At 30.5% G+C, this 13167-nt stretch overlaps 1 protein-coding gene and 2 long non-coding RNA genes across 3 annotated transcripts; 1 reads left to right on the forward strand and 2 right to left on the reverse strand.

Annotated features, from left to right (window-relative positions):
- The first annotated feature begins 219 nt into the window (after nt 1-219).
- On the forward strand, nt 220-1773 carry LOC115884868. Its single transcript, XR_004050625.1, has 2 exons — nt 220-365; nt 878-1773. It is a non-coding gene; the product is annotated as an uncharacterized LOC115884868 (long non-coding RNA).
- On the reverse strand, nt 1490-4722 carry LOC115884866. Its single transcript, XR_004050623.1, has 2 exons — nt 4623-4722; nt 1490-1772 (listed from the first exon to the last, which is right to left on the reverse strand). It is a non-coding gene; the product is annotated as an uncharacterized LOC115884866 (long non-coding RNA).
- A 419-nt stretch (nt 4723-5141) lies between these two features.
- LOC115884864 (neuropeptide-like protein 32) lies at nt 5142-6688 on the reverse strand. The gene is made up of 3 exons (XM_030903574.1): nt 6553-6688; nt 6201-6388; nt 5142-5377 (listed from the first exon to the last, which is right to left on the reverse strand). Exons 1-3 carry the CDS (start codon nt 6559-6561, stop codon nt 5269-5271), a joined length of 306 nt encoding a protein of 101 aa, XP_030759434.1. The 5' UTR covers nt 6562-6688; the 3' UTR covers nt 5142-5268.
- Between the last annotated feature and the right edge of the window lie 6479 nt (nt 6689-13167).

Raw genomic sequence — 13167 nt, forward strand, 5'->3', positions numbered from 1 at the left:
TTTGCAAGTTAAGTCAGTAAAATGACTAAAATCAATATGCAACCTAACCTAACAGCCAAATGCCGGAGAAAAAAAGCTTCCCCACCAACGATAGGGTCTCGCAATTCTTAGAGAAAGACACTAGGGTTACGAAAATAGAAAAAAATCAAATATCAATTCTTTTTTTAAATTTTCTGTAGAATTTGATAGATATAAGATATAAGTGAATTCTATTTATGTATTCAATTAATTAACAAATCTCAAGGAAACCTAACATCCTTAAACTACATAGAAATATTTACTACAAAATCTTTAGTATAATGTCAGATTTCGACATATTCATTGTTATTTTTTATGTCCTTAAATGAAACGACATAATTTAAAAGGTAAGCATTATAAATATTAATAATAATTAATGCAATATTGTTTAAAATTCACAATTAAAATTCAAAAAAATCAAAATAATTTCAGTTTAATATTTATATACCAGAATATCGAAAAAAAAAAATTTGATTATATTACAAAAAAAAGGGTGTCAAAGATGGCTAGGCATGATAATCGATGATAATTTTGGTGAGGTCAAGCTCCAGACTTTTTTATTTTTTAGAAATAGATATGTGTGTCTGGGAACGTTCTATTTTTTTATCTTTCTTTTTAGTGTTAATTTTTAGTTTTATGCCAATTTTTATATAGAGATTGACCTCAACAAAATTAACATTGATTGTCATTCCCAAGCCGTCTCTATGACGCCGTTTTTTTTTTGATCATACAATATTTGAGGCATTTTTTTGTACTCAATAACAGATTATTCAAGGTAGGTAAATTTTCTTTAGATAATTTTTTTACTTTTGTTTTTGTTTTATTATTATTTTTTTATTTTATTTTTTGTTTTTTCTAGATGAATCTAAATATATTTCTTCTGTTTTTCTTTATGGCATTGCTGGTAGAAATATGCTGTAAACCTTGGGGATACAGTCCTTTACATAGATCATGGACAAGTTGGGAAGATTCAAGTCCATCATACCAAAGAAAAAAATTTGGTGGCAAAGGATTCATAACGTTTGGAGTCCCTGGAGGTTCAGGATAATGAATAGAAAAAGGCTTTGTGTATAGTTATTTTAGTTTTATTAAAGAAAATTAAACAATTAGTATCATGGATTAGTATACATTGTATGTTAGCTATGTATTTAAAAACCGAAATATTTTACTTTGAATATTAAAAAAATATATTTTTCGGTTAAATTTTGAGAACCACTGGATCTTTTCTAGGTTTTCTTTTTTGTAAATTTAATTTACTATCTATGTCGCCATATTATGAAGATATTATGTTTTTTTAACTAAAAATTTAAAAAAAATAAAAACTTTTTCAAAAAATATTTGCACTCATTTAAGGCTCACTCTGTATATTTCCTGTAAAATTCAGTTGCTTCAGACAGTTATCACATTTTTCTAACAGTAAATAGCAAGTCGAAAATAAAAATAAACTCTAAAAATGAAAAAAAAAAATATGTATCATAATACAATAATTAATTTATTTATTAAATCATCAAAAATTCTGTATAAAATGAATTACATTCAGAAAAAATCACATAAATCGTCTAAGCTATCCGTGAGTTTCCACCGCGATCACCAGCTCCGTGGCCCCCATTATTAGGGCCTCCTCTGTTACCGCTGGACCCCCCTCTGCCCCCATTTGCGCCGCTGCTGCCTCCTGAACCCCCACTACTGGGACTATCCCTGGAAGCACTAGCGAAGATGCCCTGGATTGCCAACAGGACTATAAAGAAGAACACCTGAAATATAAACAGGGTGTTTCAAAAAACATGTGCCATCTCTCATGGAGACGTTCCTCACGTAAAGGTGCGTTTAGGCTTGAGCACGCACGAGCTGAGCGTACGCGAACGGCATTCGTTCGCGCTGTCGGCTCCGGTTAAATTAAAAACTTATTTTTCGACGAATTAAGTGATCTACTTGTGCGCGAACAGCAGAGTAGTGTTGGTGAAGGTACGCACGTACGTGAAACGAATTGCTTGTGCAAACTGAGCGTTCGCGAACACATAAAATCCCTTTGAGCACCGACCAGAAACCAACATCAGACGGCTCGCGTTCGCGGCTGCTCGCGCACGGACAGGTTCATAGTGAGTGTGCGCGCACAGCCGTTTACACTAGCGATGGGAACTATCGAATGAATTAAACTATCGAATGGTTACTGAATGAATGATTTCAACTATCGAATGGTTTTATTCGAATAAAATCATTCATTCATTTGTATACTAAAGCATATGTGACAACCTCGTCGTGCGACTAAATGGTTATCGTTGAGCCGCGACTATCGAATGCTTTTGATAAATGAAATTTAGTATTCGCTTGATTTTTGTGTGCGTCAGTGCATTATTAGTTCTTCCAAATTTTTATAATTTCACCTTATAAATACTGTCCTATAAAATATTTAAAATACTAAAATAGTAGTTTTTTTTAATTGACGATTGTGTGCGTGTGCAGGTGTCAAAATTTTTCCGAAAATTTGTGTGACTTTCCGTAGCCCGATCTTTCAATTATATTTTATATGGTATATCTATATGGTCTATTTTTTAATGGGAAATTTTGAGAAGTAGCAATTTTTAAGAGGGATGAGATGAACTTAGAATTAATTTTAAAAATACATATTTGTATTTTAGATGTTTTAATAATATGAATTAGTTGAACTTAATAATCATATTTAAGTAATGTGGTTAAGTAAATGGTTATCGAACTCAAACTATGGGGTGAGAAAATTAAATTTTTGCTACTACGTAAAATAATGTTTATATTAAATTATTTTAAATTTTGTTGTTAATAGGTATAACAAATTATTACTGTTATTATTATTTTTATTAAACCAGTCTTTGCTTAAAAACATTAAAAATCATTTTCCTACATCCAAAATAACAAGTATTATTGCAGTGTAACAACAGAATATTACTAAAAAAAATGTAAAATATATATAGACATACTATCCCTAACTAACTAAAGCCAAACAATAATATTCTTTGCTAATATCAACTAATACCAATATATGGCAACAGCGCCCTTCATAATATATTTTCTGTGTAAATACTAGCACCTCAATAAAAAAAATAATGTGTCCTTATCTTTATATGACTCCGCAAAAAATCAAAGATACTTCTTGCATAGCAATGCCACCGACCGCTGTCGGGTTTGTCGGAAAGAAACCTACGTCGCCGGGCGACAACTAAAATCCAGTTAATATTTTATTATAATCGATCCTGACGAATAAATGAATTTCATAAATGAATGAATTTTATAAATGAATGGTTTTTGCTGCCGAATTATTAGAATACAATATTTCAAGGCAGATGACGCATCTATTCGATAATTTTTATTCGAATAGTTTTCAACGAATGTTTTCTTACTAAATATCGAATTATTCGAATGAATTGCAACTATCGAATGTTTCGATAGTATTCATTCGATAGCTCCCACTACTAATTTTGAACAATGACTAAAGAATACAAAGACAAATAGCACACGAGACCATACCAGTAGCGATATTCTTTTGATGCGGTGGGACCAAATTTTCTTTGTTTTGTTTAATCCCTATTTCTAAATTTGAATGTATAAAATATCTTACAGCTAATAAATAATTAAAAGAATGATTCGTTGCGTGAGGCATACTAGAAATAGAGTATATAGAGATATTTGATAAATGGCAACAGTGGCAACTTCGCTTCTTCATATGACAGATAGCCTACTTATTTCGCGCAGCCGCAAAGAAAATTGAAAACCGGACTGTCGCTACTCGTCGGTTTATTTACTCTGGCCAAACTGTGACCATTCTTCCAAACAGTGCCGTGGCACATATTTTTCCTCGTGTTTTTCTTAACATAGCCGCTTGTAGCGATATTTATATTTTTCATAAATGTTTCCACTACGCCTATGGTGTATCTGGTGGTATCATACTAATTAATTACGAAAAACACGTATTAAAATGTTAACAAAAGGTACAAAACTAGTATCGACGTATAGCACATTTCAACTAAAAATATGAGAAAAATAATTATCGAATTCAATAAAAAAAAACGCTAAAAAGGTTTATTTCCCTATAAAACGTAACTCCTGGCTCTTTCTTATCATTGCGCTTTTTACACTTGAAAGCTAAACAAATTACCATTGTAATAAAGTTTATACAAAGTTCACTGCACACAACCAACTATTAAAAATCGCTAAAATTGTCGCTGATAACCAGCTGATGACTCATTCGTTATGTCCTAAAAAATGGCGTCTAAGGTCACAAATTCTGCTGCAGCCCGTATATGTCCTTGCATTCTTTAGTCATTGATTTTGAAGATATATGAATTCTCCATTGAATATCGGAATAATAGACTGGGTGTTCCATTTAAAATAAAGGAGTAACTTGCTTTTAAAAGTGACCGTTGTTCAATATTAATTTTGTCTCGCCCTGTACAACTTTTTGAGTCAAATTTTAATTTGGTAATTTTCCGGTAGATATACCGTTGTGTCGTTTTAAAATGGGACAAAATATACTAAACTCAGTAGAAATAAAATTACCTCTGTACCACTGGAATTATAAAAGTGTCACCCTGTATGTTATATTTAAAAAAAATATATTAAAAATGACTTACCAAAAATTTCATCTTGGTTTTGTCGATAATATGTACTATATATGCATATGTTAATGAGTAAGATGTAATAACAATAACATACCAATCGAACCTAGTTCACATTTATATACTGCTTGCAGACGATAAGGGGAATCACGTTTTCGCTATTGCCAGTTCAAAAACTAATTTCACTAAACGTTTTAATTGTTGATATTTGTTTCAAGGAACAGTAATTTATATATTGTCTGATGTAATTTTTTCCCAAAAGATTTATTTATAGATTAGGGGAATTTTATATAACTTAATAAAGAAGGAAATGGCCCTAAAAATCATTTTAATGCATCATTTTTAACCTAAAAGCCATCTTGTCAGGGAAGCTACACCATACTTGGAAATGGTTGAATAACGATAATATTTTTTTTTCATTTGGAAAAAACACTTATTTAATAAAAATTTTAATAATATTATTATCCATGTGTATTCGAATAAACTCGAACGCACTGTATGGGTTGTATAAAAAAAACACCTTACAATAAAAACTGCTTTTATTTTATAAAAATAAATTCACAATTGTTAATTTAATACTGACCAAAATACAAAATTATTAGTTTTCTGCCTCCTTTAGGTTCCATTTCATCACAAAAATATCAAAATTCGATTTGTTGGTTTATCCCCAGTAGTACCCCCTTCTTTTCCAGCCCCCTCCATATCCCCAACCCCCTCCCCAACCGTAACCACGCCCACCCCAACTTCCCCAACCCTTTCCATAGCCGTATCTGAAAAAAAAAATTATTTTAATAAAGTTTTTAGTCTATAAAAATTGAATTTAAAAAAATTAAAATAAAAAATATTTTTGAATAAATTTGACAGGTAACGAATGTTATTGACATAATATTTTTATAATGGACAGACTATACCGGGTGTGTCTGAAAAGTAGCTCACATCTATAACTTTTCCATTTTTTCACATAAAAAAACGAGATTTGGTTAGTATATGACATAAATTCGGATTGATTGACGTATTCATTTGTTTTTAGTTACTTCATGTTTTACCAGAAATTACTACAACTTTTGATTTTTAAATGGCACCCTCAGTATTTTTTTTACTTTATTCGATAGAAAATAACTCTCTGAATAGATTGACATATCATATGTCAACTTTTGACATTTTCGCATACGGTTTATTTGAAATTATAACATGCGGTTCATAATCATAATTTGACTCGAAATAACAAGTGTGCGGTACCCAATTATTCGTCACAAAATGCTTGCCGGTGTGAAACATTAAATAACCAAACGCAATGGGATATGTCAATCAATCTTCACTTATGTCATATACTAACATACCAAATCTCGTTTTTTTAATGAAAGAAGAAAAAAAGAAAAAAAAATTAAGTTTTAATTTAAAAAAGTTTAAGAAAAAATAAAAAAAAGTTATAGGAGTGAGACACTTTTGAGACGCACCCGGTATATAGATACTACTTTTAATTTTTTGGTACCTCCAGTATTTTTTTAATTTATTTTAATAGAAAATAACTTTCTGTGCTGTAAAATGAACACCTGGTATAATAAGGTACATCTTGGACAAAAATTTTATTACCTTCTGCCACCCCAGTTATTGTACACCCCCCAAGCAGACGCTTCAGGAACTAAGTCTGGCTCATCTCCTGATCCTACATCTTCTGAAGTAGCCAGCAGTACTTCCTGAGCTGGTACTTTTTGTTTAGGGTCCTCTGCAGCAACAGAACGGTAGAAAACCAAGCAGATTATACTGAAAATAATGATTTCCTAAAAAATAATATAAAAAATAAACATTATTACGCTATTTTATATACATTATATTGTTTTTTCAGTGTAGGTAAATTAATTTTGTTTACAAAATGGGATTACTTGATCAAATACGAAAAAATAAATTTTTAACAAATCGAAATTTAATTTTTTATCAAACTTACTTTGATCATTATTATCGGATTAATCAATCAACAAATTCACGCAAATATAAAGAAAAAAATAAATAAAATTACTGATATTCACAAAGAATTCTTGTCGGAGTACTGTCTGAAAAACACCTTTGTTTGTGTTTATATAGCAAAACTTGGTCATTAGTCTCATCTTTCTTAGTCATTTTTGGTTTTATTTGCATTTTTCCTGTTTAGATCCATTTTTGCAGTTGTTGAAATTGATAGTGGAGGGAGTCAAAGCACTTAAACGAAGAGATGAACTTGGTTGTACAGGTTTTGTTAGAAATGGGGAGTACCCGAAGAACGGTACCACATAATCAGAATTTTTGTTCATTCCTAAATTAAAATAACCAAAATTTAGTAATGATCTTAATGTAAGTTTATTTGATATGAACTTGTACAAAATTTAAGTACTTTATTCAAACAAAAATAGAAAGAACAAGCATATTAACACCCCTAATGAATAAAACAATTATGTAAATTAACACCTGTTCTGTATACTTCTTCAGTTAGAATGTTTGGTTACAGCAGAAAGTGTATTTTGTTTTTCAGACCTCATATTTTAGTGTTAAATTGTTTTGGCATAGGTCCTTTGTACGATTTTGAAAGAAGAAAATTGAAAAAAACCGTGTTTTACACTATATACAAAGTGTCTATGGCTTTAGCAATATATGCTTGTCTATCAGCATCACTTTACTACAAATATACACTAGCTATACCTATATACAAAAACTTTCTCAATATTTTAGACCTCTTGGTAGGTATCTCGAGAGTTTTGAGCATTATGTCGGTTTTATTTTCCAAACCTGGACTGTAGGAGAAATTTTTTCAACGACTGGCAGTCTTGGATGGTTATTCTAACTTAAATACAGCCCAGCACAGAGAGAAACATGTTTTGAAAAACAGTTTTGTGCAGTTTGGGATCTGTTTCATTGCGATGTTACTGTTTACATGCTCTAATTATTACATTTGGAAGGGGGAAACACTATTTTTTTATGTACGGTTCTGTTCAGATTTTTGATATTCTTCTACAACTTTCCTATAGCTAACGTTATAGTAAACTCTTCGTTGGCAATCAAAAATAAATTTACAGACCTAGATACCAAGCTGAAGACTTCAAAAAATGCCCATTTTTACAATGCTATAGGCATAATACGGAAGTGCAGGCTGATATATAAGGAGATGGTGACTGTTATAGGCATTTTTAATAAACTCTTGGGCGTGTATATGTTCATAAACTATTTCCATTATGGCATAGAAACTTTGCATATGTGTGCTGTCTTATTGGCCTCGAAATTCATGATTGGTGATGGAAAGGCGTTCATTTTTCTGCTTCTCTGTGCTTTTATATTGGTGAGTATAACAAGTATCTTTTGGGGCATAATATAAAGCAACTAAACATATGCCTACGTTTTTAAATCTACAATTTTTATAAACAACAACTTCAAAATGAAGAGTTTTTAACTATTAACATTGAAAATGTTTCTGTTATCCTATATAAGGGAGCCCAAATCGAATTAAAATGCTACATTTGCCACACCATGACGTCATCACGCGTATACGTATAGGAAATCTCGGCGCGGCGCGGCGGCGGCAGTCGGACATCGCTAATTTTTTATTGATATATCTTTATTAGTTTAAAAGCAAAAAATATGGGGTTTGCTTTGTTACCTTGTCAAGACATAAGCGAAACTGATAAATTGTTTCTTTTTTTTATTTAGGCCTTCGTTTTTCGTTAAATGAAAGTTATATTTAAAAAAGTCAATTTTTAAATAATTATAAAAAATTACTCCCTACGAAGACTTTATTTTGTACTGGATCAAAAAATAAGTATTTGTTTTCTCCTCTATACGGTGGTATTAATATATCGATTTTTGATTATAGTGCCCTTTTTCCTGGTCTAATTTTGTATTACTTTTGGAATAAGGGTCCCCATATCATGTACTTGTACTTCCTTCCCTGAAAAATTCAGCTTTGGACACCGAAGTGGGATACATATACAAAAGCTCAAAGGTTTTTTTTGTTACATCCATCCCGCCGAAACCGCCTCACCAATCTTGATGATTCTTTTTTTAAATGAAAGGTATATATGTCTAGATTTGTTATGAAGTATTATTATATCGTTTAATCGGTATTTCTTTATGTAAAACGAATAAATATTAAAACATACCTGAAAAACACCTACACAAAATACCTCCAGAAATCAATTATTTGTCATTGTCAGTGGTGTGTCAGTTAGATTATAGAGATTATATATCAAGTTTTTAGATATTTTAGGGGTCAGTTCATACCACCAGCTTTAGATACATCAATATTAGCACAAAGGTTCGTTCAAAGAACATTACTTATTATTAGTGAATTAGTTATGCAAAGCGATTTTAGAAAATTCATCCTCTTAGAGTGTAAAATTATGTCGAACGATTTGTTGTATGAAAATCATTTACTTATCTGGTCTAGAAGAATGAAATTCTACAGAAAGAATAAGAAAAGATTTTTGAAATTCATGAACCAAAAGGGTAAAGTTAGTAAAAAATTATATAAACCTTCGTGACCTCTGGATTATACACATAAAAATTTGCACAAAGGATCATTTAAAAGACATGAGTTAATTATTTGGACATAGGAATTTATGAAATTCATACCCTTAGGGAGTAGAATAGGGTATGTAAGTTTGCTATACGAAAATGCATTACTATAACATCTAGAAGTATAACATATTATACAAGGGTTTATTTATAGTGACATCAATAATATGAACGAAATATTTCTTCTTCAAATCATCCTTCTAGGAATAAAAAATAACATATAAAGAGAGTATTAGTGCTCTGGAAAAATAAAATAAAATCAGGGCAGTATATCAAGAAAAGCGACAATTAAAAACTTTATATGTAAAAGCTATTTATTTTAGTAATACAGTTTATATGGGACCATAGGTAGGGTTTTATCCATAGAGGGTAAATGTCATTTCACTATTTATTATTTTCGAAAGATCTTTTTTGAAATTTTGCAAAATCTCGACTTTGGTTAGGTTAGGTTAGGTCGAGTTCTAAACTACTTTTCTTTACTACTACACTTTTTCAGTGAATGTTTAAATCTGTTGTTTTTTGTTAAGTTCGTTATTTAAACATATGTATGTAATACACTCATATTACCACTAATCATATTTTTACGTTTTTTATTCATCATTTTCAATGCCCCCCCGGTTGCATCTTTGTAAAGGACTGTGATTTTTTTAAAAAATATATCTAATATGATTTCATAGAAATATGGAGCAAAATATTGAGCTTTAACTCTAAGAGTTATCTTTTCATGTACTTCTAAAATAGAGACAATATTCTTACACCGGGTGCGTCTCAAAAGTAGCGTCTCAAAGCACCTATAACTTTTTTTATTTTTTTTTTAGATAAAAAAAAGCGAGATTTGGTATGTTAGTATATGAGATAAATTAGGATTGATTGACGTATTCGATTGTTTTTGGTCACTTCCTGTTTCACCGGAAAAGACTAGAACTTTTGATTTTTAAATGGTATCCTCGGTATATTTCTACTTTGTTTGATAAAAAATGACACTTTGAATTTTGAATAGAATGACATATCATATGTCAATTTCTGAAATTTTCGCATATAAACCATATGCGTATTTGAAATTGTAACATGCGGTTCATAACGACAATTTGATTATACAGGGTGGTCCGAAATCGAAATAAAAATGAAACTTCTACAGCCTGTATCTCTGAAACTAAGCATTTTAGAACATACATTTATACGGACTTTTTTACTTATTTTTATCTGCAGAATATGCTGCCGAAGTTTCCGGAATACAGTTCGGACCACCCTGTATAATACCAAGTGTGTGGTACCAAATTATTCGTAAAAAAAGTTTTTTTAAACATTTTTTTTAAATTAGCTTTGATTAAAAATATGATTTGAGCATCTTTTAACCCGCCAGAACAAGTCTGATATGTTATTCTATTCAGAGTGTCATTCTCTATCGAATAAAGTAGAAATATACCGAGGGTGCCATTTAAAAATTAAAATTTGTAGTCGTTTCCGGTGAAACAGGAAGTGACCAAAAATAATTGACTACGTCAATCAATCCTAATTTATGTCATATACTAACATAACAAATCCTAATAACAATAAGTCTATTTTCATAATGTTAAAATTATACTTAACTGATGTCTAACTCCAAACAACAAAATTTAATTTGAAATATAAAGATTATAATTTATCTAACAGTTTAATGCAGTATTTAACGATATTACAGTACTCAAATAAAAGTTAATTATATACTAATCAATAAAATATCTATCCAAATATATTTCCTGTATACATTGTTGTAATTTATAATACGTTAGTAACAATGTTCTCCTATAGTAGGAAGTGTGTTTTATTTTTCAAACCTCATCTTTTTGTTTTAAATTTATTTGGCTTGGGCCCTTTATACGATTTTCAAAAAAGGGTGTTGATCAAATCAAAGTTCTACACTATATACACAGTGTCCATTGCTTTAGCAATACATGTCTGTCTCTTTTTATCGCTCTATTTCAAGACTAACTTCGCTCTCATTACATATAAAAGTCTTTTTGGTGTTTCCGATATTATGGTGTGCATTTGTGGCGTTTTCAGTATTATGTCAGTCTTATTTTCAAAATATAGACTATGGGAAGAGCTTTTCCAACGACTGGCATTGATGGAAAGTTATTCGAATTTAAATACAGATGGGCACAAAGAAGAAAACATTTTGAAAAACAATTTTGGGCACTTTGGAACCTGTGTTACCTTGATATTACTTTCAACCGTCTGGAACTGGTATATTTTGAAGGAAGAAGCAGTCATATTTTTGTGCACTGTTTTGTATAGATTTTTAATATTCTTTTACAACTTCCTGATAGCTAATGTCATGGTAAATCTATCTTTGGCGATCAAAAATAAGTTTACAGATATAGACTCGAAGCTCCAGACGTCAAAAAATGCCCATTTCTACAATGCCATAGGCATTATAAGAACATGCAGGTTTATGTGTAAGGAAATGGTGATTGTGATAAGCATTTTTAACAAACTGTTTGGGTTGTATATATTTATAAACTATTTTCTTTATGGTATTGAAGCTTTGCATATTTGTACAATCTTATTAACTACGAATATTATGACGAGTAATGGAAGATTATTTATTGTTTTTCTTCTAAGTGCTTTTGTACTGGTGAGTATAACAAGTATATTTAGGATTTATAGTTCTTTTAAAAAATATTTATTGTTTTTCAAGAAAATATATTTTATGTGTTTTTATATTCTTTGAAACTTATTTATTATACATTACGATCGAAAAAATTAAGATAGTAAGACAGGGGGACGCTATATCCCCAAAGCTGTTTACAGCAGCTCTAGAAGAGATCTTCCGTCAAGTAGACTAGACCAACAAAGGATTTATTAAAAATAGATGAAGAATATCTTAACAATATAAGATTCGCTGATGACATAATCCTAATAGTCAATAGTTCTGAAGAACTACAAGCATAAATTAATAAACTAAATACAGCCAGCATTAAAGTGTGTCTGAAAATGAATTTAGCAAAAACTAAAGTAATGTACAATGTACAGGATGGTCGAAATTGGTCTGTTTTACCAGAGAAAACCTATTTCCTGACTAGATAGAGCAAAACCGACATAGATGTCAAGGGCTCGATTTCTGAGAAACGTTTAATGGCATAAACCGCCTGTTCATATTTTCACTGCCAACCGAGATACGGAGTCTTTTTGAATTTTTTACCATTTGGAAAACTGCCCATAACTTTTGTATTTCCCGGAATAATAAAATTCTGTAGAAACGTTCTTAAGGCACTTTTTTAAGCACAATCCAGTGGCGTAGTCAGTTTTGTTCTATACTTGTTTATTTAGACAGAAATAATAAAAAAAAATAACTTTTTAAATGGAAATCATAGTTGGCTATGAACTTAAAAAAATGCTGGCGTTTAACCCTTTCTAAAAATGAGAGAAATATTAGGTTTTCTATCTTTGCATCGAAGCGGGCCTTGATTTTGTGTTGACTGTGGACCTATAGTTGCCTAATTATTTTTTATCACAATTTAATATTCTATATCATTATTTATCTGCATAATTAAAGACTTTTGAAAAGGTAAATCAACATTCTCTATTAGTATTACCATTTACAATTAAAAAGCCAGGGTTATAACTGCACTATTATGGATAATTTAGAGAGAATTGGATTGGAACAAGGGATCCTATATCTTGGCCTGCTAGGTCCTGTGATGTAACTCCTATTAACTTTTTTACGGGGAACAGGACAAGAGAAGAATTACAGAAGACTACTAGGCAAGCTTTTGGACTTATTACACCAGTTCGCCTAATAAATTGTTGTAACTCTATGCGCAAAAGATGTTTATTGTGTATTCAATAAGGGGGTGCTCAGTTTGAACATCTTTGATTATTTTTTTTAGAAAACTATATTCGTCACTCAAAAAATACTTTTTTTAGTTTTATTCTTTGTTTATTGTATCGATTTCAATTGTAATTACTAATACTAATATAGACTGTTAATTTACCTTTTCAAAAGTCTTTAATTATGGAGATAAAGAATAATATAGAA

This window comes from Sitophilus oryzae, unplaced genomic scaffold (assembly GCF_002938485.1).
Source record: "Sitophilus oryzae breed Bouriz unplaced genomic scaffold, Soryzae_2.0 scaffold_358_pilon_pilon, whole genome shotgun sequence".
NCBI classification, from domain to species: Eukaryota; Metazoa; Arthropoda; class Insecta; order Coleoptera; family Curculionidae; genus Sitophilus; species Sitophilus oryzae.

Excerpts from the sequence above, each read along its gene's own strand:
- LOC115884864 (XM_030903574.1), bottom strand. Across the intron at positions 5,378-6,200 it reads AATAACTGGGGTGGCAGAAG|ATACGGCTATGGAAAGGGTT; the intron begins GTAATAAAATTT and ends TTTTTTTTTCAG.